Here is a 26,567-nt window from a genome sequence, read left to right as displayed (position 1 = left end):
GTCCTGATCACCCTCGTGGGAGAGCTACCTTCACTGGGAGATCTCCAGTGACCTACTAACCTCCCACTAAACCCCCCTTTCTGAAGCTTCTACTGCCTCCAAGCCCCTAACATATGGGCCTTTGAGGCACACTCAAACTAACGCCCCAACCACAGTGCACCTGCCAACAGACACAGGATAACTGGGGATAAAGTATATGGACATCAGCCATCAGCAGGGGGGATGTGCTGATATGTGTGACTGGTTGAGTCTCTCTCTCTCTCTCGTTAAGATTTATTTGAGAGGCAGAAATACAGAGAGGAAGAGACAGAGAGAGATCTTCCATCTGCTGGTTCACTCCCCAGATAGCCACAATGCCTGGAGCTTGGTAGATCCAAAGCCAGGAGCCAGGGACCTCCTCCAAGTCTCCCATGTGGGTGCAGTGGCCTGAGGGCTTTCCCAGGCCATAGCAGAGAGCTGGATTGAAAGTAGAGCAGCTGGGACTCGAACCGGCACCCACATGAGATCCCGGCACCACAGGTGTCAGCCTTACCCACTAGGCCACAGCGCCGGCCCTCATGGTTGGGTCTTGAAAACAGCAAGCCCGGCAGGAAGGACCACATACTGCATGGCTCTGTTCTGGTGGAAGTCCAGTCCAGGCAAATGTGTGGGCACAGGACATGGGTGAGTGGTTGTTTAGGGCTTGGGGGGCGGGTAACGGGGTGATAGTTCATGGGATAGGATACTTTTTGAGAGGATGAAAACATCCTAAAATGGACGAGAGCGATGGCTGCGCTTTTCTGTGAACATTCTAGAAGCTCTTGGATTGTTATACTTTAACAGAGTTGCTAAGGTCTCCACGTCTGTGTCCACTCACAATTTACATATTGAAACCTGGTGTCCAAGGCCATGGCAGGAGGAGATGGTACCACATTCCAGGTGGTACCACCTAGCACCTGCAAACAAGAGGCTCCAACAGCTAGCCGTCCAGACACAGACCCTAAAACTCACAAAGGGAAGGGAAAAGTCACACCGCAAAACTCAGTCCAGAGAACCCATGCCGCCCGACTGCTCCAATTCCAAATGATTTATTCGTACACCTGCTTAAGTCTGTTACTCTATTTAGCCTTTAATCCAAGGAACACTGTAACACAGACTGTGTTTCGTCACCAGCAGAGGCATGCGAATTAACCTTCATTAATCATTTGCTAGACCGACACAAGGATGACTAACTCTTAGTTTGTGTGAAAATGAGTGGATCCGTCTTCCAGTCTGCAAAATAAGTAACCCAGTAGCTGCTCGGGAGGGCCATGCAGTTCAGTGCCTGCTGTGGGAATCACTCTGTGATTCAGGGGAAAAAAAACCCCAAAACAACACCTCACAGTCCTCTATGTGTCCAGGTCTGACTCAGGTCAGACACATTTGTTGCAGGATTACCAAGATTGCAGAAGACCACGGGGCTTCGTTAGGACCGCGACTGCCTGGACATGCTCAGAGCACGTCACCGCGCAGCTTGAGATCCCAGTGCATCTGCAAGGCGGTGGAAGCCCTGGGAGAGCTGCCATATAAGGGCAAGTCAGGCCGCCTGCAGGGTGGCCCCCAGGGGCAGCGGTGTGACCCTTCAGGGAGGAATCCTTATCTAGCAACTCAGGAGTAGGTCTCACTCTCCAACCCTCTCAGGATCTTTTTCCAGTTTGAAAATCCAGGGCTTCATCCCTTGGACCCTTAGGCCCAAAGCAGGACAATCAGAGGCGAGGAACCCAGAGGTCCATGGGATAGCGCGGGTCTCCATCTCACTCCTGGGGTCTTGCTGGGAGCGCAGCAGGTGGTGGTGACCCAGGACCCAGGGGATGCCCGCACCAAGCCTGTCAGGGTCAGGGCACCTGCGGTGGCATAGCACACACCCAGACTTCGTAGCGCGCCCAGCCTCACTCTAAGTGCTTAGGAAGCACAGCTAGACCAAGGCCAGGGGAGGGGAAGTGGCCTGCCCCAGCCACAGCTGGACAGCTGGGTCGAAGGTGACCTGGAGTCCCAGGCCGCCCGCAGAGGTTCGTTTCCCAGGCTCTGTCTCACGCCTGCAGGAAACGCAAGGGGCAAAGGCAGCTGCCAACAGGCAGAAGAAATGCCAGAGACATCAGGGAGAGGAACTGCCTCCAGGAGAGTCCCACATTCGCTGTCCCGGGGCTCTGAGACAAAGAGCAGACAAAGAGGGTGAGGCTGCCGTCTGCAGTGCCAGCATCCCATATGGGCACTAGTTTGAGACCCGGCTGCTCCACTTCCCATCCAGCTCCCTGCTGATGCACCTGGGAAAGCAGTGGAAGATGGTTCAAGGGCTTGGGCCCCAGCACCCACATGGGAGACAAGGAAGAAGCTCTTGGCACCTGGCTTCAGCCTGGCCCAGCCCTGTTGTAGCCTTTTGGGGAGTGAACCAGCGGCTGGAAGATCTCTGTCTCTTTCTCTCCAATTCTGCCTTTCAAATAAATACGTAATCTTAATATAAAAAAAAAAACAAAAAACAAAGAGCAGACACCACTTTTCTGCTTCTGTGTGATTTGGGGTCACCTGGTTGGGAGGCTGCTAATGACCCTGGCCTATCAGCAGAATGGCTGTGCCACCCCACCCCCCCATCCCCCCAACCCCCCGCCATCGAGGGCTTATCAATACAGACCGCAAAAGCTAGTGGAAATGGGATTGGATGACACACTTATTTTGGTGCCAAAAAGTTTCTAAATCAATGCACAGCGTTTTCGTAATACGCATTTTCTTTCTAATGAAAAAACTATGTGTGCATTTCAAAACTCATTTTTTTTTTTTTGCAGCAGAATAAATGTCTTTTAATCTCATTTCCCATGAACTTTGTGCTATCCATGAACCCAACACTTCCCATCTCGAAGAGTGTCCTGTTCCTCTCCGGCTCCGTGTGCCGTTTTTATAGCCCAGGGGGCTGGCTGCATCTTCACGTCTCCAAGGGCGGGAGCTAAGCCTCGCTCACCTCTGTGTTCACAACAGCTGACACTGCGTTTGCCGAATGAATAAGCGATACACCCGGCCTCGATGGCATCTGCCTAACTGGCACATAGAAAGCCCACGAGCTGTGTGGCCACTGCTGATCTGGACTTGAAGGTCCACACAGAAGGACCCCTAAGCAAACACGTCCGTGGTGCTGTTTTCTTAAAGAATGACCAGGTAAGTTAATCATAATCAAGTGTAAGGAACTTGTGCTTGTATTTTTGTTGTAATTTGTAATTAGTTATTTTTTATTTAACGGATTCAACATGGTTCTGACCTGCGGGTTCCTCTCTGCTTCTGAGTGCTGACCCGGCCGTCATTGTCTTTTCCGGGGTGGAAGTCTCTCTCTCTCTTAAGGAAACCGAGCTGAGGCTTTGCTCAGATGCACTCTGCAAAGGGGCATCAGGCCACTTCCCCCCAGTGCCTTCCGACTTTCAATTTCCTTCTTAACACCTTCGACTTTTATCTCCTGGCATGAGAGCTGCCCGTTGATCAGCTTTAATTTACTGTAAAGCCACGCGTGCCCTGTGATTCGTGGCGTAACAGTCAATGAATAATCCGACTGCAGTCAGGCCTGGCCTCGGTTCTGCTGAGTAACTAGGAAACTGACCAATCACAGAAGGGGAAAAATGCACCAGGAGCCCCGCCACAGTGCTGAAGCAGGATCAGCGTTGTCCTATGGGCACGAAGCCACCAGCACACAGGATCAGCCGTGTCCTATGGGGACGTGGCCACCAGCCTGCAGGATCAGCGTTGTCCTATGGGCACGTGGCCACCAGCACACGGGATCAGCGTTGTCCTATGGGCACGAAGCCACCAGCATGCAGGATCAGCGTTGTCCTATGGGCACGAAGCCACCAGCACACAGGATCAGCCGTTGTCCTATGGGCACGTGGCCACCAGCATGCAGGATCAGTGTTGTCCTATGGGCACGTGGCCACCAGCGCACAGGATCAGCATTGTCCTATGGGCACGTGGCCACCAGCGCGGCAGACCCTGTGGGAGCAAGGCCTCCTGGGCCCGGAAGCTGGGAGGACGGGGGCCCTGGCTGGGAGTCCAGGCTTGTGGAGGCCCAGCCTGGAGGCCTCTCACATTCCACGTTTCCCATGGGCGTCACACACCTAGACCTGGGAGAGGAAGGATAGTTTTTTCCATGTCTAAACTTTTTCAAAGAGTTTTTTTTTTTTTAATGCTCTCAGAGGGGTGCCTGGAGAACAGGTACGTTATGTTGAGCCCCTCTACGACGTGCTCCACACTGATCACTTCTTGACAAGTTTGGTGCTATGCCTAACCACAATCTGTTCTTTTTATAAAGGACCAAATCACTTCCTTCCAGTGTTTCTTCCTCTTTTTAAAAATTTATTTAATTATTTACTTGAAAGGCAAAGAGAGAGAGAGAGAGAGATCTTCTATATGCTGGTTCACTCCTCAAATGCCCTATACCTGGGGCTGGGCCGGATCAAATCCAGGAGCCCAGAACTCCATCTGGGTCTCCCACGCTGGGGAGGGGGCAGGTGCATTAGCGGGAAGCTGGAGGAGTCGAGACCCGAAGTGGCCCTTCCATAAGGGACACAGGCGTCCCAAGCTGCAGCTCTGCTGTGGCTCACCACTTTAACGGAACAGGTTCTATAGTAAGCTCCTGCCCTGTGATGGAGGTGAGAGACCTGGGACCGCTCCCCTGTCCCATGATGGAGGTGAGTGGCCTGGGACAGCTCCCCCATTCTGGGATGGAGGTGAGTGGCCTGGGACAGCTCCCCTGTCCTGTGATGGAGGTGAGTGACCTGGGACAGCTCCCCCGTCCTGTGATGGAGGTGAGTGACCTGGGACAGCTCCCCCGTCCTGGGATGGAGGTGAGTGACCTGGGACAGCTCCCCCATCCCGTGATGGAGGTGAGTGACCTGGGACAGCTCCCCCATCCCGTGAAGGAGATGAGTGGTCTGGGACAGCTCCCCCATCCCGTGAAGGAGATGAGTGGTCTGGGACAGCTCCCCCATCCCGTGATGGAGGTGAGAGACCTGGGACAGCTCCCCCATCCCGTGATGGAGGTGAGAGACCTGGGACGGCTCCCCCGTCCTGTGATGGAGGTGAGTGACCTGGGACAGCTCCCCCATCCCGTGATGGAGGTGAGTGACCTGGGACGGCTCCCCCGTCCTGTGATGGAGGTGAGTGACCTGGGACAGCTCCCTCATCCCATGACGGAGGTGAGTGACCTGGGACGGCTCCCCCATCCCGTGAAGGAGGTGAGTGATCTGGGACGGCTCCCCGGGCAGGCACAGCCGCCTGCAGACTCCTGCTTTGACATCTTCCTGCTCCTAAGAGCAAGGCACTGCCCCCAGCCCCCCAGCCCCTCAGCCTGTGCCAGCCGCGCACCCCCTCAGGGAGCCTGAGCCTCTTGGTGCAGGCTCGGGAGCCAGCCCAGGGGACAAGGCTGTGAGCTCTGGGCACCGAGCGTCAGGGAATGGCCGTGGACACTACTTCACAGCCACCCACCATCCAGGGCTGTGCGAGTGACTTGCGTTAGATGGAGCTGCAGCCCAGATGAGCCAGTATTTTCCGGTACCGTTAAAAAAAAAAAAAGCAACTGTCTCCATGGTAACTTACTATGGATCTGTATTCCATTTTTGGAATGCCTTCTTGACCTGCGTTTTCTGATGGGGCCTGAATGTGCACTGAGAAGCCATCTGAGCCAACCCAGTCCCCAAAGACTCCCGCTCCAGTACCCGCGTCTTGGGGCCCTGTGGGCTCTGTCCCCTCCCAGGCGGTGGTGACACCTGGAGACCCCCAAGGGGTGCAGCCATGGGGTTGCCATGGAAACCGGGAACCTGCCCCTCCACCCCCAACCCCCACGGCCGCCCTCAAGGCCAAGCGGCCGGACTCCTCTCCTGCTTCGCTCAATTCTTTTAGGATTCAAACTTTAAATAGTGCGCACGCGGCCCGGGTCCAACCAGGAAACGCACACGGCCGCCGACACGGACTCCGGCGCCCCGCTGATAAAAATGGAAACCACAGCTCGTTCCGGAGCGAGCTCCAGCGGGGCTTCGCTCCCGCATTTCCCATTCACATCCCTCGGCAGCTGGCGAGCCCCGAGCCTCAGCTCCCTCCCGCGTCCAAGCGGGGGTCCCCTCCGCACCGCCCGGCAGCCGCGAAGAACCGCGCGGGCTCCGCCCAGCAGAGCTCGCCGGGGCTGTGCGCTCCGGCCGCGGCCCTCGGGCCCGGGAGCCCAGCCGAGCCGGCGGTCCCGGGCCAGGCGCCGCCGAGCGCGTCCACTCGGTCCCCGCGGAAGCGGCGGCGTGCGTGGGGTCCGCGGCCCGGGCCGGGTGACAGCGCGCCAGGGGCCGGTCTCGCCGGAAGGGGCCGGCCCGCTCCTCCCCGCCGCCTCGCGCCGCCCCCCGGCCCGCCCCCACCCGCCTCTCTCCGGGTGCTCGCGCCGCCCCCGCTGCTGAAGAGCGCGCGGCCGGGGCCCCGGGCCGGCGACTTCCTCCTGCGGCGGCCCCGAGCGCGGAGCGGCCCCACCAGCCCCGAGCGCCCCCGCGCGCCCGCCGCCCCGACCCAGTGCCGGCCCGCACCGCCCGGCGCGCTCGGAGGAGCCCGGGCCCGGAGCAGCCACCACCGCCGCAGCCGCCGCCGCCACCGCCGCCGCCCGGCCGCGCGCCGGCCCTGCCCGCCCCGGCGAGGTAAGCGCGGCCGGGCCGCCGTGGGCTCCTCTCCCGGGACGGGGCCCCGGAGCCGGGGCGCGAGGGCCCGGGCGGCGCGAGTTTCCGCCGCGGCGTGTTTTCCGGTTACGGAGCGGCCTTCGGGGGGCGGCGGGGCCGGGCCGGGGGGCGCACGGGCTGGTCCGCTGGCTTTTGTGTTTCCCCGGGAAGCGCGGGCCCGGGGCTGGGGGTCGCCCGGTGGGGGCGCAGAAGCGGGCGCCCGGGTTTGGCGGGGGAGGGTGGCTGGATCCGGGGCGGCCGCGCTTGGGGCCCCCGGCTCACCTGCTCGGCCGCGGCCTGGGCCCGCGCCGGGCTCGGGGGGTCCCGGGGGGGCGCGGGTGCGGTGGCGGGCAGTTTGCGCGTGTGTCTTTGTGAGTGTGTGTCTGTGTGTGTGAGCTGTAGGTTTTTTTTTTTTTTCTTCAATTTTGCGGAGCGTGTGAGGTTCGCCCGCACTCCCGTTGCGGGGCGTGCGGAGGAGCGAGCCGTCCGCGCGTGGGGATGGCAGTCGTGGGTGTTCGCTCCCCGCGCGGGATGGGAGCGCGACACCGCGGGGAGGGCAGCGCGGGGCGTCCCGCGGGAGCTGGTCCCCGGGCTCGGCCGGTCCTCCGGCGCCTCCCGGGGCGGCTCTGGGCTGCGATCTTACGTAAGTCGGACCGTGGCCTGGCGGATCCTCGCAGCCCGTACATTTCTGCCCCCCTTTTTAAATGTTGCCCTTGGGAGTGGCGTTTATTGAGAAGCAGTGGCCATCGCACAGCGCCCGGAGTTGATGGTGCGGAGTCGCTCGTCCCGGGTCCACCCGGGGACCAGCCCTGAGCAGTAGTACAAGAAGTGGACTTAAATTCGATTCGCCGTGTGTCCGCCCGAAACCATTTGGGAGAGCGCTTTAAGTCCACATGGTTTTGGCAAAACTCATTGGAAGCTGGACGACAAAAGATTTTGTGCTCCGTGGCTGATAGTTAGGGCTCTTTATGTGGGAGTGGTAGGCTGCCTCTTCTGGCATTTGTACCCAAACGCCAGGCCGAGCACTCTGGAAAGTGTAGAATAAAGTCAGCAGCCGGTTTGCAGATTCCAGGAGGGAAAAGCTGTGTGGTCAGGCTCTAGACGGGTCACGGGCCACACCCAAGGCGTCCGGCCAGTCGGTCTTGTGCTGGGGGCTTGTCTGTTTCCCTCCATGGGACTTGTTTCATCTGGGTGGATGGCAGGAAGGGCCCCGGCTAACCCCTGCCTACTCTGTGCTGTGTCAGGGTGGCCCCAAGGTTTAGGAGCCGGCTCCGGCCTCCCCCATAGGGGCCGCATGGTGGCTCTGTGACTTGGGGCCCCTTACACTGGGTGTCTGGGCCCCGTTGCCTCCCTGTGAGGGGGTGTAGCATCTACCTCTTACGAATGCAAAAGACGCGAGGCTTAGCCCTGGATGTCCAAAGTCTTGGTGGCCATTATTAGGAGTGAATATTGATTCTTGCTCGAAAGTGGGTGGCGGAGCCCCCCGGGTGGAGACTCTGGGCAAGCCTGGCCCTGGGCAAGCCTGGCCCGGTCTGATAGGGGCCAGCCTCCCCCTGCTGCTGTACCACAGCTGTTAGTCCTGCTTTCGGCCTGTTGGCTGCTACTGTAGCACTGCTCACCTCCTCTGCTGCCTTTTAGCTAAGGACTGAGTGTGTGTGTGCATGCATGTGTGTGTGCGTGTGTGGTGTGTTGGGTGGCAGGGTCATTGGGAGGTCTGGTTTAGCTGGACCTAACATGACAGAGAAAAAAAACCACACAGGTAAGCTAGATAGTCCTGTGAGGATATGCCGTTTGCCCCCTGTAGCAAGTTCTCTGGGCTGAGCGCTGTTTTAAGTACTGGAAGGTCTTGGTTATAGCAGGCAGGAGCAGCCAGGGGAGACCACAGAGGTGGGCAGGTGGGGGTACCCTGTAGTGCAGTTCCATAGCCATGCAGCGGGTGGGGGTGGGGGTGTGGGGGGAGGCCCCCCGGGCCAGCGTTACCTTCACAGTGCTTACCCAGGTTGCTAGAAAGTTTCAGTTCACTTTTTAAATTGTTCAAAAAGTTCGTGGAAAGTGCGTATTACAGGAAAACTATGCACAGATTTCGCAATTTTTTGTGCCAAAATCAGTTCATCTTTTCGTTACATTTTCCGTGAACTTTTTCAAAATATGTATTATCTAGGTACCTTTATTACGTATTCATATATCACTTAACCTGGCCAAACAGTTACATTTCAGGGCCCCAGGTAAGTTTTCAGCCACGTTAGAAATAGTGCCAGTGACTGATTTCAGTAACCCTGGCGCACTCAAACTGCATGAGCACGTGATTAAGATAGAAGCAACGGGGAGGCTTTACTCCGTCCTTGGAAGGCTTTGGGGTCTGTGTGTGTCTTGCACTCTGAGCTCTTGCTGGTTCCCAGAAGCCCCGGATGCAGCTCTCGCCACCCGCTTGCTGCTGGTGGCCCTCGTCCTGGTCAGCCCAGGCTCTGCAAGCGAGAAACGCAGAGCCATCCTTGAAATCTTTCCTCTTGAAACACACAGCTGGGCAACACCCAGAGCAGGAATACTTAGAGCTCGGTTCTGAAAGCAGGAGGACCTGGGTCAGCACAGAGAGAGTCTGGCCACGGGTTGTCCCTTCTTGGCTGTCCTGGGCCGTGCACAAGCCTCCGCCCTTCCCTCCTGCTCTCCTTCCTGGGTCTGGGTCCCCGGGGCAGGTGTGGGGCCCCTGCGGCTGCCCTCGAGGTCCCAAGGAGCTGAGTGCGCCCTGTGCAGATGGGTGGCCCGCTGCCCTGCCCAGGGCCTGCCATACCCAAGCCTTCCCCTGTGCCGGTGAGAGCCTGGCACAGCCCCCCGCCCCCCGCCACCCCCGCAGGGAGGCTGCCAGGGGGCCTCCTGTGCAACTCTGCTGGTGCAGTTCTGTGAATCAGCCTTACTGTTCAGATACCTGCACGGCCACCCACGGAGGGCCTTTGAGTAATTCCGCTGTGAGGTGCCTGTTAGCAGTGGCGCTTGGCCTGAAAGTCGCAGGGCCACTACTAATGGCGACTTGAAAATGTCCTTAATGTGGTGCCTCTTTGTTTTTCTCTTTTAAGATGAATGATTTTGGAATCAAGAACATGGACCAGGTGGCCCCTGTGGCCAACAGTTACCGGGGGACGCTGAAGGTGAGTGAGCAAGTCTTCACTGATTTTTAGTTAGAAACTCAGTCTCCGGGAGAAAACAGTGGGCCGGGGCTGGGTCCCAGAGACGTGGTCTGGGTCCCAGAGACGTGGTCCGGGTCCCAGAGACGTGGGTCTGGGCCCCAGAGACGTGGTCCGGGTCCCAGAGACGTGGTCCGGGTCTCAGAGACGTGGGTCTGGGTCCCAGAGACGTGGGTCTGGTACTCACTTGGGTCTCAGGTTTCTGGTCTCTAAAAAGGAATCACCCTGCTGGTTGTGCTTCCAAGATACAAAGTCCATTTAACTTGTGGAGAGCGAGGCCCTCCTTGTTTGTTTCCGAGGCTCCTTCCAGGTGTGGAAATGCCTGTGACCCCCAGTGAAAGTGCTGGCGAGCCATCTCTGGTCTCTGCTGCCTCTCCGGTCTCCCTGGGCGCGTCCTGGGAAGATGGCAAGGCTGCGAAGGCACTGGGGAGGGGCAGGTAGCCCGGGGTCTGCGGACGCGAGGTCAAGGCACCTCCCTCCTCTGCTGCCTGACAGATTTCCGGTGCTTCTGCTGTGGCTCCTTTGGGGAGGGGAGCATTGTTTCACGGTGCAGAGTGGTTGCCTCCTCCAGATGCCGGCCAAGCTTTGGGTGTCCCTCAGTGCTGGGAAGTAAACGTGTTTCGGAAGCGGTGATCTTAGCGTTGGCCTCCAGAGCTTTGTGGCGTTTGTGTGACGACGGTGACGTAGCCGTGGCAGGTGGTAGTCTCCTTAGCAGGTTGTCGCGAGGTCAGGAGGGGACTTCAGGGAGGTCAGGAAATGTTCGTGGGGAAGGGCAAGAAGATTAAGTTTATTTTGGTACAGACTTGAAACCCACGTACGCAAGGGGTCTTTGGAAGATTCATGAAGAATTCATATCACAGGAAAACTGCTTGGCCTTTAAAAGTGTTTTTGAACCAAAACAAGCTTACGTTTTCATCCTGTCGCCCTGGAGCATTTTGAAGCTGCCCAGGGTCCCGCTCAGACCCCTTCAGAGGGCCAGGGAAGGCCGTCAGGTGTCAGCGTGGTGCGCTCCCTTGTTCGGTTTGGATCTGATCACAAGTTCTGGGTGGGATGCATGTGGCACGAGGATTGAGGTGTTAGTTGAAGCCACACTCCTCTGAGGGGAACATCCTTCTGTAAGTTACAAGAATGCGTGGTGTGCACGCATTTTCTGGGTCTGGAGCAGAAACAGTCCCAGCTGAAGCCTGTGTGTTGGGACGCGAGGCACTGGTTAGTACGGGGGTGCTCCGAAAAGTTCGTGGAAAAATGAAACTCAAGATAAGTTTGGGGTGGGTGTTGGCTCAATGGTTCAGGCGCTGGGTGGGGGCCCTGTGCCCCACATCCTGGTACCTGGCTGTGATACTGAGCGCCTGTTCACTCCTCACTCCACCTCCTGCAGACCCTGAGAGGCAGCAGGTGACGGCTCAGGAGGGTAGGTCCCTGCCACCCTCAGGGAGACCTGGGGTGGAGTTCAGGCTCCCAGCCCCCAGCTGGCCCAGCCTCTGCTGCTGGGGGCATTTGCGGGAATGTTGGGGGCATTTGCGGGAATGTTGGGGGCATTTGTGGGAATGTTGTTGGCATTGGGGATGAGAACTCGCTCGCTCTCAGTGTTTCTCTCCGTCTTTGCCTCTCAACTAACTTTAAAAAAAAAAAAGATTTTTTTAGTACATGGCAAAATTTGGAAATCCTTGCATCAGTTTTTCACAATACACAGTTTCCATGAACTATTCGAGAACCCCAAGTATTGTTCTTTGACTTCCTGGTTTTAAAAAAAAGAACTTCAAGTCGGGAAGGCGTTTCTTAGTCACCTGGGCCATGCTGAGGGGAAGTTTGCAAATCCGTTGAATGTGTCACAAAACCAGGCCTGCTCTAAGGTAGTGAGTGAGTCCAGGGGCGCGCCAGCCCTGTGCTTGCACGCCTGGTCCTGGCTGGCAGCCTGACCCGGGTGCGCGGGGCCGTCTGCTCTCTGCTCTAAGGCCCCCTCGGTTGTTCCGAATTTCTAAAGAGAAAGCACAGGGGAACGCATTTGTAAATGATGACTCAGCAGGTGGGTCATTGTATTACACATGACTCGGGATTTCCAGCTTCTGTTGGAGAAATACAACCTCTGTTCAGTGATGAATCAAGACACTGTCCGTGACTTAGACGTGAGGTTTCTAGTAAAGGCTGTTTCCCTCATAAATGTGAGATGATCAGATACTGGCACGGTTTAACATGTTTCCAGGCCTGTCTTTCCCCTGGACTGGAAGCAGTGTACGTTTAAACCTGTTTCCTTTGGAAATCTGACCCCTTAATACAGGGTAATTAAAAAAATTAGTGGAGTTAAAAGATAAGCCTATTTTGATGCAGAAAATTTTTAAATCACCACACAGGGGGGTCTTCAACAAGTCCTAGAAGATGTGTCCTGTGACAGTACTGCGTGTGGGGATTGGGGAATCTTCAGTACACTTGACTTCTGTGAGATGAAACCGATAAGGAAGAACCTCTTCCAGCTTCAGTTAAATTGCTTCACTGCAGACATTTCAAAACAAACGCTTGAGAAACAAGTTGTTAATGGCTTTGTCAGATTTCCCATTCTTGCCCAGTCCTTGGCCTGTCATGTTAGTTGCATTGAGTGACATGGCCCTGCCCCTGTCAGGAGAGCCAGGTGGCTGAGGTCCTGCCCCCGCGACCTTCACTGAGCCACAGTCGCTCTGACTCTGCAAGGTTCATCAGAGGGCTCAGAGTCCAGTGGCGTCCTTTGGGTCGCTTTGGTCAACTCGGAAGTCTGCTCTCAGTAGCAGGCGGTGGCGTTGCGATTGCCCGTCTAATCGGTAATTCCCCTGCAGCTTCTCACACGGGTCATGGCGTTCACCCCTGGGCCTCGTTTCTCTCCGCAGCGCCAGCCGGCCTTCGACACCTTTGATGGGTCCCTGTTTGCCGCGTTCCCCTCGCTGAATGAGGAGCAAACACTCCAAGAAGTGCCCACAGGCTTGGACTCCCTCTCTCATGGTAATTTGTCCCAGACTTGACAGACGGTGCTGTGTCCCCCAGCGGTTGATAGAGTGGCTCCTGAGGGTGCACGTTGACACCCTGCGTCTTCTGTGAAAGTGGATGGAAGTCCCATCTGTTAAACAAAGCAGGAGGCACCGAGCCCGGGAATGATGGGCCACCCAGCCTCCCCCAGGGGGGTCGGCACAGCTTCCACGCCCACGGAGGGAGTGACCTCCTCTTGGCGCCCTCGGCGATTTCAAGAGCGATGGCGACTGCCCCACCGCATCCCGCCTGCACAAGCTTGTGTGTTTCAGTTAACTTTCCAGCACCTGCGTCACGTGACCACGTAACCCGTGGAACGCTTCCAGCCACCCGCTGTAGCACGCGATTGCGGACACCGCTGAAGTGCCATTCCTTTATAGAGAATAAGAACTGGGGGAGCGGACACGCCGGAGCGGGGTTACCGGAAATCATCCGCTGCCCCCAAAGTTGGGGGGGTGGCTGATCAAGTGACCCCAGAACCAACAGCTGGGGTTGCAAACAGCCTGCAGGGGGCTCTGGGGGGAGGGGCGCTTCCCCGCAGCTTCCTGATAACAGCTCGCCGGGGTGCCGTCTGGCACGTGCAGGGGTCAGAACCTGCAGGTTCTGTGACTGCTTTCATTGTCTGCAGTTTAAAAGTAGAGTAGAGTAGAATTTCATCTGTGCACGGCTGCTTCGCAGCACAGTAAAACCTGAGTTGATGTCCGCAGTCTGTTTACGTTGAGAGCAGTTCTGAGACGCGCAGTGCCGCCCCAATTTCGGTCAAAAACTCGTAAATCGCGTGAGGATTCAGGAGGGAAATTGCGCTTCCCGGAAGCTGAGCTCTCCCCCGCGTGTCCGTACCGCGTCGCGCGTCGCGGCCCTCACGGCCCCGTGGGCTTTCTTTCCAGACTCCGCCAGCTGCGAGCTGCCCTTGTTGACGCCGTGCAGCAAGGCGGTGATGAGTCAGGCCCTCAAAGCCACCTTCAGCGGCTTCCAGAAGGAGCAGCGCCGCCTGGGCATCCCCAAGAGTGAGTGGCGCTGCCCCGGGCCTGCGTGGGGCGGGCAGAGCGGACTGGGCCGGACGCTGGGGCTTCCCACCGGGAGTGGCGCGGATGCGGGCTCTCCGCGTGGTTCTCGTTTTAACCAAGGTGGACCTGGCTCAGGATTCGCCTGGGTGCTGTCATCGTGGGGTCTGGGTCTGGGCTCTGTACATCGGGGCTGCCCGTGTCTCTGCCTTTCCGTTTGGTTCACCGCACGCCTCCCCGGTCTCCCTCTCTCCCCGGCAGACCCCTGGCTGTGGAACGAGCAGCAGGTGTGCCAGTGGCTCCTCTGGGCCACCAACGAGTTCAGCCTGGTGAACGTGAACCTGCAGAGGTTCGGCATGAACGGCCAGGTGTTGTGTAACCTGGGCAAGGAGCGCTTCCTGGAGCTGGCCCCTGACTTTGTGGGTGACATCCTCTGGGAGCATCTCGAAGAGATGATCAAAGGTACTCGCCCCTCCCCCGCGCAGCCAGGCCGGCCAGGCCAGGGGTGTGTGTGTGGGTGTGGGTGTGGGCAGGGAGGGGCGTGTCGGATGGGTGTGCTCCGGCCGGTGGGTTGGGTTTTCAGATGATACAGAGTAAGTGGCCTCAAAGTGCCACTCAAGGGAGTCGGTATGTGGCCGTGTGTGGTGTGTGTGGCATCAGGAGCAGCCACGAGGCGGGGCTGAGTCACTGACTCACTGTAGGCCAGCAAGTGTGCCGCCTCCTGTGGGCTCCGCCCACGCAGCCACGAGGGAGAGGTCAGCACCTGGGGCCCTCGTGCTCAGATGGACTCTGAGATCCACGGCAGATGTTGCAAAGGGAATCCGGTGGGAGAACTTGGGGTGAGGTTGTGTTTTTAACAAGTAATGTGCACTGACGTCAGAAGTCGGTCGTCGACCAGCAGCAGTCTCACCATAGAAAAGCCTGGTTCAGAACTTACAAGAGCAGTGAGACCACGGCTTAAAAATCTGTCAAGTTAAAAAGAAAACATGGGGTCAGTGCTGTGGCACAGCAGGTCAAGCCACGACTTACAGTGCTGGCATCCCATATGGGCACCAGTTCAAGTCCCAGCTGCTCCACTTCGATCCAGCTCTCTGCTGTGGCCTGGGAAAGCAGTGGAGGATGGCCCAAGAGCTTGGGCCTCTGCACCCACCTGGGAGACCTGGAAGAAGCTCCTGGCTCCTGGCTTCGGATCGGCACAGCCCCGGCCATTGTGGCCATTTAGGGAGTGAACCAGTGAATAGATCTCTGTCTTGTCTTCTCTCTCTCTGTAACTCTACCTTTCAAAAACAGGTTAATTAATTTAAAAAAGGAAGAGAAAAAAATAGAGTGGGGATCATTCATACATAGACAGTAGGTATGTTGGTAGAGTTCAGGGAAATAGTCCTTGTTTAATTGGTTTTTATTTTTTTTAAAAGGTTTATTTATTTGAAAGGCAGAGTGAGAGGGAGAGACAAAGAGCTTCCATATGCTGGTTCACTTCCCACACGGCCACAATAACTAGGGCTGAGTCAGGCCAAAGTCAGGAAGCTGGAACTCCATCTGGGTCTCCCACGTGGGTGCAGGGGCCCAAGCACTTGGGCCATCCTCTGCTGCCTTCCTAGGCATGTCAGCAAAGAGCTGGATTGGAACTGGAGCAACCAGGACTCAAGCTGGCGCCCATATGGGATGCTGGCCTTGCAGGTAGCAGCTTAGCTCACTGATTTTTAAACACGCCAACTTTGAACATTTACCATCTGCCCAGAATCAAAAAGACCTAGGATTCAGCCATTGGCTCTTTTTAAGTTATGGATTCTGAGGGTCAGGGAACCTTATTTTTAAAGACCCCAAAGTTTCTTGCATGGGTCGTATTGACAGATTCCCGGTGAATCTGTTGGTTGGTAAACAGCCTGATTCACATCCCCTGGTCTTGTGAAGTCTGTGTGCTTAGATTTAGGGGTGTCTGCTGATTAGGGGTGTCTGCTGATTAGGGGTGTCTGCTGATTTAGGGGTGTCTGCTGAAACTTCTTGAGGGGAGGAAAAGGAATGAAAAGATGAGTTTGTTTTGGTAGAAAAATGTTTTGCCTTCTGTGCATCGTTTCCATAACCCGCATTTTCTGTGAAGACCCCTTGTGTGTGGTGCGTTCGTAGAAAGGATGCGTCCTGCACCTCCTTCCTTTCGAAGTTCTTGGGCAGCCGTGTCCCCAAGGACAGCTTTCCCAGTGCCGGAGACCACACCACAGCCCAGGATCTGAGTGTTCCCGACCCTGGCACTGTGTGGCTGGCACATACGTAGCTTCCCTGACCACAGGACTGAGTCGCGCACACGGTCTCTCTCTCAGTCGCCCTCACGTAGCCGGAGACCGGAGATCGCGCAGAGCCGCCTTTCCTCCTGTGTCGTTATCAGCTTGATTTGTCCTCTTGTGTCTTTCAGAAAACCAAGAAAAGACAGAAGATCAGCATGAAGGAAACTCACACCTCAACGCAGTCCCCCATTGGATTAACAGCAATACGTTAGGTCTGTCCCCTTGATTCTGCTCTAAGATGGGTCCCGCTGCGCGGGGCAGGCTGCGCCGCGCGTGGGGGCCTCCCTGCGGCTGCACGTGGGTGCTGAGCTGCTGAGGGCTGGAGCTTGGCTGACCCATGCCGGGGTATGAAGAGCAGAGTGCACGCCAGCCTTGGAAGTGTTCAGTGTGGAACAGCACACAGCATCGCTGCAGGGGGACTGGTGGCCCGTTGGTTGTGCATGGAAATGACCATTGATGCATTAGGTTAAGTGTATTGTGACAGCTCCACCCGTTCCTTTGTGCTTTTCTGCTGTGGCCATGAGGAATGTAAAACTGTGCTACGTGGCCGTTGGTCAGTGCTGGAGTGGGCAGGTCACAGAGCAGGGACTGGAGTGAAGTGGGCCGATGGCTCTGGGTCCAGCTGTTATTCCAGGAGGACAAGAGCGAGCTGGCAGGCTTCGAAAACACGTGGGAAGCTCCGAGCTCTGGAGTTCCCGGCGCTGTCAAGGAGTCTGGGTCCTTCGTTGCGGTTGCCGGCCCTGGCAGGGAGGGGCTGTGCACGTGGTCTCCTCTGATTGGCTGTGACGCTCCTGTCACGGGGACACCAGCTTCAAGAGCTCTGCTGTTGGCTGTCATGCAGGTTTCGGCGCGGAGCAGGCACCGTATGGGGTGCAGGCCCAGAGTTACCCCAAAGGCGGCCTCCTGGACGGCATGTGCCCGTCATCCGCGGCGTCCGGCGCGCTCAGCTCAGAGCAGGAGTTTCAGATGTTCCCCAAGTCCCGCCTCAACACCGTCAGCGTCCGCTACTGCTCCGTCACCCAGGACTTCCCGGGCGCCAACCTGAGTTTGCTCAACGGCAATTCTGGTGAGATGGGAAACGTGTTCCCGGGGCTGCTCCCCAACAAGCGTACTCTGCGCGTGTCTTGGGCCCTGGTCCCGGTTCTGTAGGCTCCGAGGGAGCAGGACGCGGTCCCTGCTCTCGGGGCTGGGTTTCCCCTCTCACGGTGTTTGGTGGAGACCGTGTCGAGCGCTCACACGTTTCTTTTTGTGAAGATGGCACACACGTGCACTGCACACACCTCGGCTGTGTAGCCGGCTGAACTGGTGCATGCGTGTGCAGCTGTGTGACAGCCATCCCAGCGAGATAGAGAAGGTTCCAGCGCCTCGGAGACCCCTTCCTGTTCCCTCCCAGTCACCTCCCCACCCTAAAAACTGTTCTGCGTTTATTTATTTTTTAAGATTTATGTAATTGAAAGGCAGAATGACAGGGAGGGAGAGAGACAGAGAGAGGTTTTCCATACACTAGTTCATTCACCAAGTGCCCACAGCCAGGCGCCTGGAACTCCATCTGGGTCCCCGTGTGGGTGGCAGGGGCCCAAGTAGTTGAGCCATCATCTGCTGCCTCCCCGGCCGTTAGCAGGGAGCTAGACCCAGAGCTGGGACCGAAGGCAGCATTCGTTCTGGGATGCAGGGTCCCAAGCGGTGGCTAAGCCCACCCCGTTTGGAGTTTGCGTCGTCAAGGGTCAGCATTTGCAGCCTCGTGCAGAGGGCCTTGCCCGGCTGGGTTCCTTGCGCTGTGTCTGGGGCCCAGCCGCGTGTTGGGTTCGCCCGTGTTGCTGGACGCGGCCGCCACGTGTTCCTTGTCCGCGCAGCGCAGCCTTCGGTCACAGGAAGCTGTCCAGGACGGTGCGGTCTGTGGCACCTGCGTTTCCCAGCGCATTGAGAAACCCGAGTGGCCCCTGCGGCCTCCAGCTCTGCAGCCATGGCGGGTGTGGCCGTGGTCGGCGGCGGGGACGAGGCGGTTCACCATGTGAGGGTTCACCGCGCATGGGTTCACCGTGCGTGTGCTCGCTTGTCTCTGGCAGGGAAGCCCAAAGACCACGACGTGCCCGAGAGCGGCCCCGACAGCTTCGAGAGCTCGGAGTCGCTGCTGCAGTCCTGGACCAGCCAGTCCTCCCTGGTGGACGTGCAGCGGGTGCCTTCCTTCGAGAGCTTCGAGGACGACTGCAGCCAGTCCCTGTGCCTCAGCAAGCCGACCATGTCCTTCAAGGACTACATCCAGGAGAGGAGCGACCCGGTGGAGCAAGGCAAACCCGTCATACCTGCGGCCGTGCTGGCCGGCTTCACAGGTGAGCCCACTCGGGCAGCTGCTTCCCCGCGGGAGCGCGTTGCAGTCACGCGTGGCTAGGCCAGCCTTGCAGGCACAGAGCTCAGGGGGCGGCCGAAAACCCACGGCCGCCCCCTCCACCTGGGCCGCCCTAGCAGAGGCCAGGCCTGTGGGCCCTGGTCCTGACTCAGCGCCCGGGATCTCCAGGAATGTGACCTGGCGCGGGGAGGGCCGGCAGGCCCGCCTCCAGCCAGACCGGGACTGCTTGCTCTGCTCTGCTGCCCGGCCCGGCCTGAGCAAGGGCCGTTGCAGGCGAGGCACAGGCCCGGAAGCTGCTCCAGACCCAGATGCGTTGGGGTTGCCGTGTGTCCTGAAGCCGGCCTTTCCCGCCCGTGTTTTGACCTTACGGAGCCACCGCGGATTAGAAACGTCCCTACTCAGAAATCGGGCTCACACCGCCCACACCCCAGGTGCCCATTCTCCTCTGGCAGGGAGAACAGCCGTGGAAGTGGCCCAGAGCACACATGGAGGACGGGTGTGAGCGCGCAGGCCCTGCGGAGAAAACCCAACTGCCATGCTGCTAGGGTTTCGCTTTTTTTTTTATTTATTTTTTATTTATTTTTTTATTTGACAGGTAGAGATATAGACAGTGAGAGGTAGAGACAGAGAGAAAGGTCTTGCTTCCATTGGTTCACCCCCCAAAATGGCCGCTGCGGCCGGCACTGCGCTGATCCGATGGCAGGAGCCAGGTGCTTCTTCCTGGTCTCCCATGTGGGTGCAGGGCCCAAGCACTTGGGCCATCCTCCACTGCACTCCGGGGCCACAGCAGAGAGCTGGACTGGAAGAGGGGCAACCGGGACTAGAACCCGGCACCCATATGGGATGCCTGCACTGCAGGCAGAGGATTAACCTAGTGAGCCACGGCGCCAGCCCGTGTTTATTTTTTAAAATATTTACTTATTTATTTGAAAGAGTTAGAGGGGGAGAGAGAGAAAGAGGGAAATCTTCCATCTGCTGGTGTACTCCCCAGCCGAAGCCAGGAGCCAGGAGCTTCATCCGGGTCTCCCACATGTGTGCGGGCACCCAAGGACTTGGGCCATCTTCCACTGCTTTTCCCAGGCACATTAGTGCGGAGCTGGATCGGAAGTCAGCAGCCAGGACAGGAACAGCCCCTGTGGGATGTCCGTGTCGCAGGTCGTGGCTTTACCCACTGTGCCACAGCGCCGGCCCCAGGGCTTTTCAGTTACTGTTTGGTGACTGCCAGCCCCGTGTGGCTCACTGGATATACGCTCTGTAGTCCTTAGGAAGCCTGGCCTAAGGAGGGGCACGAACCCATTTTACAGATGGGGAAATTGGCTCCGAGCTAGACGCTTGTCTGTGGTGACACAAGTCACCTGGCTCCTGGTCTCAGCGCCTGTCCTGCCTGGCCGGCGTGCTGCACGGTAGACCCTGGCTGAGACAGGAGATCTGGGCCTCGCCCCCTCCCCAGCAGCCAGGGCATGTCTGCATCCCCGTGTCTCCCGGCGCTCCCGGCGTGCGGGCCTCAGTGGCGGCAGCGGGAAGCGGCGCGGGAACATCGCTGGGGAAAGCTGGCGCCCAGCAGCCAGGCCGTGCCGCTGCGGCCCCTGCCCCACGGGGCCGCCGAGCAAAGACCCCCAACCCCGGGACGGCTGGCCCACGGTCCCTGCCTGCCCCCGGAGCTGCCCCGCTCAGCCATTCCAGAAATCTGCCATGGAGGTTTTGTGTGAGGCGGGTGAAGCAGGTGGAAGAAGCCCCCGGCCAGGTGGCCCCCTCGTCCAGGCGCGGGCGGCGTGGAGGGCAGCCAGTCAGCTCCGCTGCCTCACCGGACGCAGGCCGGGCAGGTGGCTGTGCCCTCGCAGGCTCGTGGGACCAGGTGGGCGCGGCCTCACTGTGCCGTCTCTGAGGCTCCCTGTGCCCCCGCCCCCAGGAAGCGGCCCTATCCAGCTCTGGCAGTTCCTGCTGGAGCTGCTGTCGGACAGATCCTGCCAGTCATTCATCAGCTGGACCGGGGACGGATGGGAGTTCAAGCTCGCTGACCCTGACGAGGTACGGCGGGGCCCCTGGTGAGGTGGGGGCTCCGTGCTCTGGCACAGGCACAGGGAAGGGTTCCCGGGGCCCCGGGGGCGGTCGGGGAAGGGGATGAGCGTGTCCGGGCCCCGGGGTGCCCTCTGCGTGCACGTTGGGCACGCTGCCCTGTCCTGCTCCGGCATCGGCAGCAGGCCCTGCCTCGCCCCGAGCATCTGAAAGTGCTTCGGCAGGGTGCTCCTTGTCCACCGGAGACCTGAGCTTCCGAGTGGCCGCAGCTGCCCGGCCAGCCCGTGTCCCTGCCCTCGGGGAGCAAGGCAGGGCTGGCAGCAGACGCCGTGGCAGGAGGAGACGGCAGGGGCAGGTGTGGCTGCAGCACTGGCTGCAGCAGCCCGCCGTGTCTGGCGGTGTGGCCTGGGCTCTCGCCTCCCCGTCCCATGCAGCAGCTGGGATGAGGGCCCAGAGCACAGAGACACCTCCGTGTCTCAGGTTCTGACCCTGGGCTCCCAGGGGGTTTCGCTGAGACAGCTGGGGCGAGGGGGCCGGGTGCAGAGACCGCCAAGGACGCGGGTGTGGGAGGGTGCCACGGCCCGGCTCTCCTCTCCGGAGCCTGCGCCCCAGCCCACGTGGGGAGGGGAGCCCTTGGCGCCGCTCAGCGGACAGATCGAATGTGACCCTTCCTCCCCGTGTCCCTGGAAGGTGGCCCGCCGCTGGGGCAAGCGGAAAAACAAGCCCAAGATGAACTACGAGAAGCTGAGCCGGGGCCTGCGCTACTACTACGACAAGAACATCATCCACAAGACGTCGGGCAAGCGCTACGTCTACCGCTTCGTGTGCGACCTCCAGAACCTGCTGGGCTTCACGCCCGAAGAACTGCACGCCATCCTGGGCGTCCAGCCGGACACGGAGGACTGAGCCCGCCGGGCCCGCCCCGAGCCGGCGTCCCCGGGCCCGTGGGAAGCCCGGCCGCCCCGGCCGCGCCAAGGACCCGGGAGAGGCGGGGTTGAATCGGTCCAGGCACATCGCCGCCAAGCGATCGGCCTTATTGCATCCCGAAGCACGCCTTCCTCGCGGCAGACTCGGGTCTGCTGAAGGGCAGACGCCACTCACGCACCAGAGCCGACGTCGAGAAGGAGGCGCCGGGGAAGCGCCGGGCCCGAGTGGCCGTGCGGCGGGACACGCTGGAGGCGGCGCCTTTGTGGTGGACGCACGGCCTGTCCTGGGCTCTTCCGCAGCCGGGGGCAGCGACCGCGAGGGCCCCGAGTTGGCGAGGGCTCAGAGGGTGGGAAGGAAGCGAGCATTTCAGAAGCGAGTGTGTACATACCCCTACCCCGCCCTCGTCACCGATCCTATTTAACAGAAGTATATATTGTAATTTAACGATATCACCGTGTCTGCGCTCGGACGCCACGTCCGCCGCGTTTCATTGCGCTGTGCAGCCCGGCCCGTGGCTCCGGAGGGAAGGGGCTGGCGGGGGGACAGACCCTTGGCCACCTGCGCGCCGGCGGGAGGTGGGGCCGCGACGGCGACCCCTGCGTTTATTTTTTCTCCCTCTTGCCTTGGTGACTGAACGGCCTGGACTTTGTACTTTGGGGATTTTACAGGACTGGTGGGTGACCAGCTGGGCCTGCACGCGGCCCCCCTGCCTCTCTTTCGTTGCAAAGCGACAGAGCGCTGTTTTTCTTGACAGATGCTGTTTTCCACTCCCGCGCACGCCCGTAAGCCTGTGTGTACACACGGCCTGTTTCACCTTGTCGCTCAACTCTTCCCCCGGCCTCCCTCTGCCGTCCCCAGGCCCCCAGGCCCCCAGGCCCCCAGCTCCTCGTTGTGATTACAATGAGAGTCCTATTTTTGGAAACGTGCAACTCCTTTTCAGAGACAGGAGGGGTTTGTGTAGCAGCTATTTTTACTGCATAAGTAATTCACTGGAAAAAATGTAATTTGTATGAAAGCTTTATTTTTATCTCAGCTCACTGGGACGTTAAAGACGCTGTGGAGTGGAGAGCTGGGGAGGGCCCCTGGTGAGCCCGGCCCTAGGTGCAGCCGCTCTGTCCCCTGTCCGTGCACCTGTGCGTCTCGGGCCGCCTGGCCACTGTGCCAGGTAGATCCGTGCTTCCTGCTCTCTGTGCACAGCAAGACCGTTTTATTCCTTAACGTCTCGGACACGGGGGAGAGAAACGGTGTGGGCAAGAGTGTGATGGAGAGTCCGCCGGGAGGGGATGTGTCGTAGAGATGGCAGCTCACAGGAGCCATCTCGGGGCACCGAGCCCACCATGCCTGCCCGGCTTTGTAAACGATCCGTCGTTTAGAAGTCGGCCTCCAAGGCACACCGGCTTCCCCACCGACTGGTCGGCTGCGGCGCTGGCGTCCCCAAAGAACTGTGGTGTGACTAGACCACGAGCTGGGAGGTGCAATGCCAGGCCCAAATGCCCACGGAGCGCCGCTCACAGCAGAGGTCGACGCCAGGCTCTCGGCTGTTTGTGGCATAAACAGACCGGGACTGGGAGGCCCTCGGCGGAAGCCTGTGCGGTTGCCACGACAATAGTGGACCGACTGCACCTGTGAACGTGGCAGTGCCCCGTCGCTCGCCCGGGTCGTTACGGAAGCTCCGAGTCCTTGTATGGCTTCGGTATGATGGTGAGCAGATTCCAAGCGTAAACGTTTTGTAATTTGGCCTTTTCTTTCTCAAACAATAAAGTCTCTGGTTTATATAAACGCTTCCTAGTAGTATTCCTCGTTCTTCCCGTAGCCGCGCGTCAAGGGGGAGGGAGCTGCCCACAAGCTGCGTCTCCCCGTTGTCTGTGACGCCCACAGGCCCTGACCTGGAAGCCACGGCCAGGCCGGCATGCACTCAGCCCAGGAATGCCCGGAGGGGCCTTAAAGAGAGGTCCTTCCCGGGGCAGGCCCGTGACGGCAAGACCGGGCGTCTCGTCTTCGCCGGGTGTGGTGGAGGATGATCCTAGGACATGGAAGTCTGTTAGGAAGTGAGGCTTAAGCACTTCTGTCCCGGGGCCCAGCCTCTCTGGGTTCTGACTTTGGGGAGGGGGCCTGGAGGTCAGCATGGTGGTCTCAGGACACCTGTGCACTCTGGAGTTAGCAGGTTGTAGCCAGAGCCGTGCCGCAGTGAGCTCAGGACAGGCTGGCCAGAGCTGACGGCACTCGCTTGTCTCCCAGCCCCACAGCGGTAACCTCAACAGCCTGGGGTTGGTCCTGGGGAGACTGTTGACACCAGGGCAACCAATGTACTCCACATCAGGGCTCCCACCAGGGCGCTGCTTGGTAAATGTTGCCAGAACACCTCTGATGGTTACTGTATTGGGAGTTAAATTTTAAAACATTCCATGTTAGTGTAAATAGCGGGTTTTTTTTTTTCCCTATGGAAAGAAATTTTAAGTGAGCAGGCAGTCATCTCACAAGTCTGCAAATCGAATGGCTCAGTAGAAGAGTTGCGTTACTGTTTCTGTACTCAGTGTTCCGGTGGATTTTGATGGAGTGTATGAAGAAAGTCCGACCTAACAGATACACGGTTGAACTAGAGGGGTTCGTGGTACCTGCTTGTTAGAGACAGCTGTGGAGTCTTACACAATAGGCGAGCATTGTCACTGCCAAAACAGCAATTCCTTAGTTGGTTGCACTTGGAATAGAGAACTCGCAACAAACTCCAGTTCCCTGTGGTTCCATGAAATCCCGTTGGTCGGTCTTCTGTCTTGAATGAAGGGCAGGCACGTGTGGTTGGGTACCATCATGCATCAGTCTTGAATGAGAGACAGAGAGAAAGGTCTTCCTTTGCCGTTGGTTCACCCTCCAATGGCCGCTGCGGATGGCGCATTTCACTGATCCGAAGCCAGGAGCCAGGTGCTTCTCCTGGTCTCCCATGGGGTGCAGGACCCAAGCACTTGGGCCATCCTCCACTGCACTCCCTGGCCACAGCAGAGAGCTGGCCTGGAAGAGGGGCAACCGGGACAGAATCCGGCGCCCCGACCGGGACTAGAACCCGGTGTGCCGGCGCCGCAGGCGGAGGATTAGCCTGTTGAGCCACGGCGCCGGCCGGAATTTGAGATTATTGTTTGAAACCTCAAATTGTATCAGTGCCAACCCATTCCTTAAGGTTTCCCCCTTTGGCTCACTTCATTTGTCCTGGGGGGAATAAACACGAATACACGTAATTTGTAGGTGGTTCTTGCGGATGAAAGGGGCTGAGGGGGTGGGTTAGCTGGCAGCTCCCAGCAGGGCTGTGTTCCTGCCGGTGTGTGCTGGAGCCGTGTACCTGTGCTGCCCGTGGGAGGCCTATTCTCTTAGCAAAGTGGGTTTTTACTGCTTCATTGAGGACGTTCTTGAAACTTGTTTTTCTGCAAGTGGAGGGTGAAATGTCTGTTGGCCCAGTTTGGCTACGGCGCTTGCAGCCTTACCCCTCTGCAGTTCCACGCGGACCCTGTAGAAGAGACAGGCGTGGAACCTGAGACCCTGCCCGTCCCTCAGCACCCGAGCCTGGGTTCCTTATAAGGAAGGGAGGTTGCAAGGTCCGTGCAGCCTCTGGTGAGGGCCCCTTGGCTGCCTCACAGGACAGCAGAGACGTGGAAAGGGGATCCTCTGTGGGCAGAAGGGGCCGAGCGTGGGGGTGGCCTCACTCCCAAGACAGCTCAGAGAGCAGCACGAAGCCCCTCCCCCCCGTGATGGTCCAGCTGCTCCCTGTCCCCCCCCACCCCCAGGGCCCCACAACCCGGCCCCCTGCACCTCAGCGCGGGTGTTATTGAAAAATGACTTGACCTTGGAACTGCTCTAGAAAAGACAAAAGGGCTCTGACCTGGTATGTGGAGGAAGCCCCTTGGAGAAGGCAAAACGGATCATCTTCCTCTCTCAGTGGCTCCTTGTCCAAATCCAAACTTTCAGGGGGAAAATATATTTTGTTACAGTTTTTTTTTTTTTTTTAATTACCAAATAAAAGGAAGGGAAGGAAAATGGTTTTCCTTCGCTTGCGTGGGGGCTGAGATGAGTGTGCATGGCCTGCCCCCAGCCAGACCCAGCAGGGACGTTAGGTGGCCCTGGGCCCACGCCTGGCCTGGCCCTCCGCGGGGCAGCCCTGTGCAGCTGCCTGCCGACGGGGCTGGACCACGGCACAAGGCGGGCACTCTCAGTGGACGGTGACCAGAGTCCGAGGTGGCTGCTCCCTGGGGCGTGGGGGCTGCGCACGGAGGCCAGCTCTGTCACTCAGTACCGTGTGGTCCGGTCAGGCGAGGTCACCAGTGGCTGTGAGCCGTGCCGTGCACTGGTGATGTAAAGTCAGGACCTGGTGGTGGGGGCACCAGTGGGTGTGTGCTGAGCGGGGCTGCAGAGCAAGCGTGGTGCCCACAGCCTGGCCCCCACTGCCCTAAAAGGAACCCGGGCACAGAGGTCAGTGCCGATCACCTGGTTAGTGGCACCTGGACTGGGACCCAGGCCTGCTTCCTGGTGGTGTTCCCAGCCACAGCCACCGCCCCACCTGCTACCTACCGCCTGAGAGGGTGTGACCTTGACAACGTGAAGAGGTCAAAGGCCCTTTCCCTGGGAGTGAGTTCCTGCAGGAAATGGCGCTTCGGGCCCCATCTCATTTGCCCGTCTACCATGTGGTGTGCCATGTGGTGCTACAGACGCCAGGGCCCTCATCCTGGACTGGCCACGTCCGAGCTGTGGGAGCAGAAAACAGACGGACACCCCGAGTTGGGTTGCTGTTGTTAGAAATGCCAACCCCCAGGGCGGCTCCCCCAAGCTTCCACATAGCAGAGCGCCAGCCGCGATGGGAGTCTGAAACCACCCGTGACGCTCCCACCCAAAGAACGCGACGTGCTCACCCTCGGCTGGCAGCCCCGAGAGGCCGGAGCCCGCTAATCCAGGCCAGTGTGCATCTGCCTTTGCAGGAACGAAACAGAAGGGGCGAGACCACTGGGGGAAACCCCTTCTTGTGCAACTCTGTGGTAACTCCTGGGCGGGCTCTGGGTGTGCGAGCCCCGCTTGAAATCTGACATCGGGGAAAGACCGGGCTGGGTCAGCGCGGCTGTGACAACATCCTTGCAGCTGGACCCGACCCAGCCTTCGTT

The 26,567-nt window shown here is 58.8% G+C and overlaps 1 protein-coding gene across 1 annotated transcript; it reads left to right on the top strand.

Moving 5' to 3' along the window:
- Positions 1–6,434: 6,434 nt before the first annotated feature.
- Positions 6,435–23,208, top strand: ETS2 (ETS proto-oncogene 2, transcription factor). Its single transcript, XM_051833551.2, has 10 exons — positions 6,435–6,662; positions 9,752–9,823; positions 12,718–12,829; positions 13,741–13,860; positions 14,119–14,319; positions 16,268–16,351; positions 16,981–17,205; positions 18,206–18,469; positions 20,396–20,514; positions 21,193–23,208. Exons 2-10 carry the CDS (start codon positions 9,752–9,754, stop codon positions 21,406–21,408), a joined length of 1,413 nt encoding a protein of 470 aa, XP_051689511.2. The 5' UTR covers positions 6,435–6,662; the 3' UTR covers positions 21,409–23,208.
- Positions 23,209–26,567: the final 3,359 nt, after the last annotated feature.

Source organism: Oryctolagus cuniculus, chromosome 4, assembly GCF_964237555.1.
Source record: "Oryctolagus cuniculus chromosome 4, mOryCun1.1, whole genome shotgun sequence".
NCBI lineage: Eukaryota > Metazoa > Chordata > Mammalia > Lagomorpha > Leporidae > Oryctolagus > Oryctolagus cuniculus.
The sequence above is the reverse complement of the archived record's forward strand: the minus strand, read 5'-3'. Positions and strand labels throughout refer to the sequence as shown.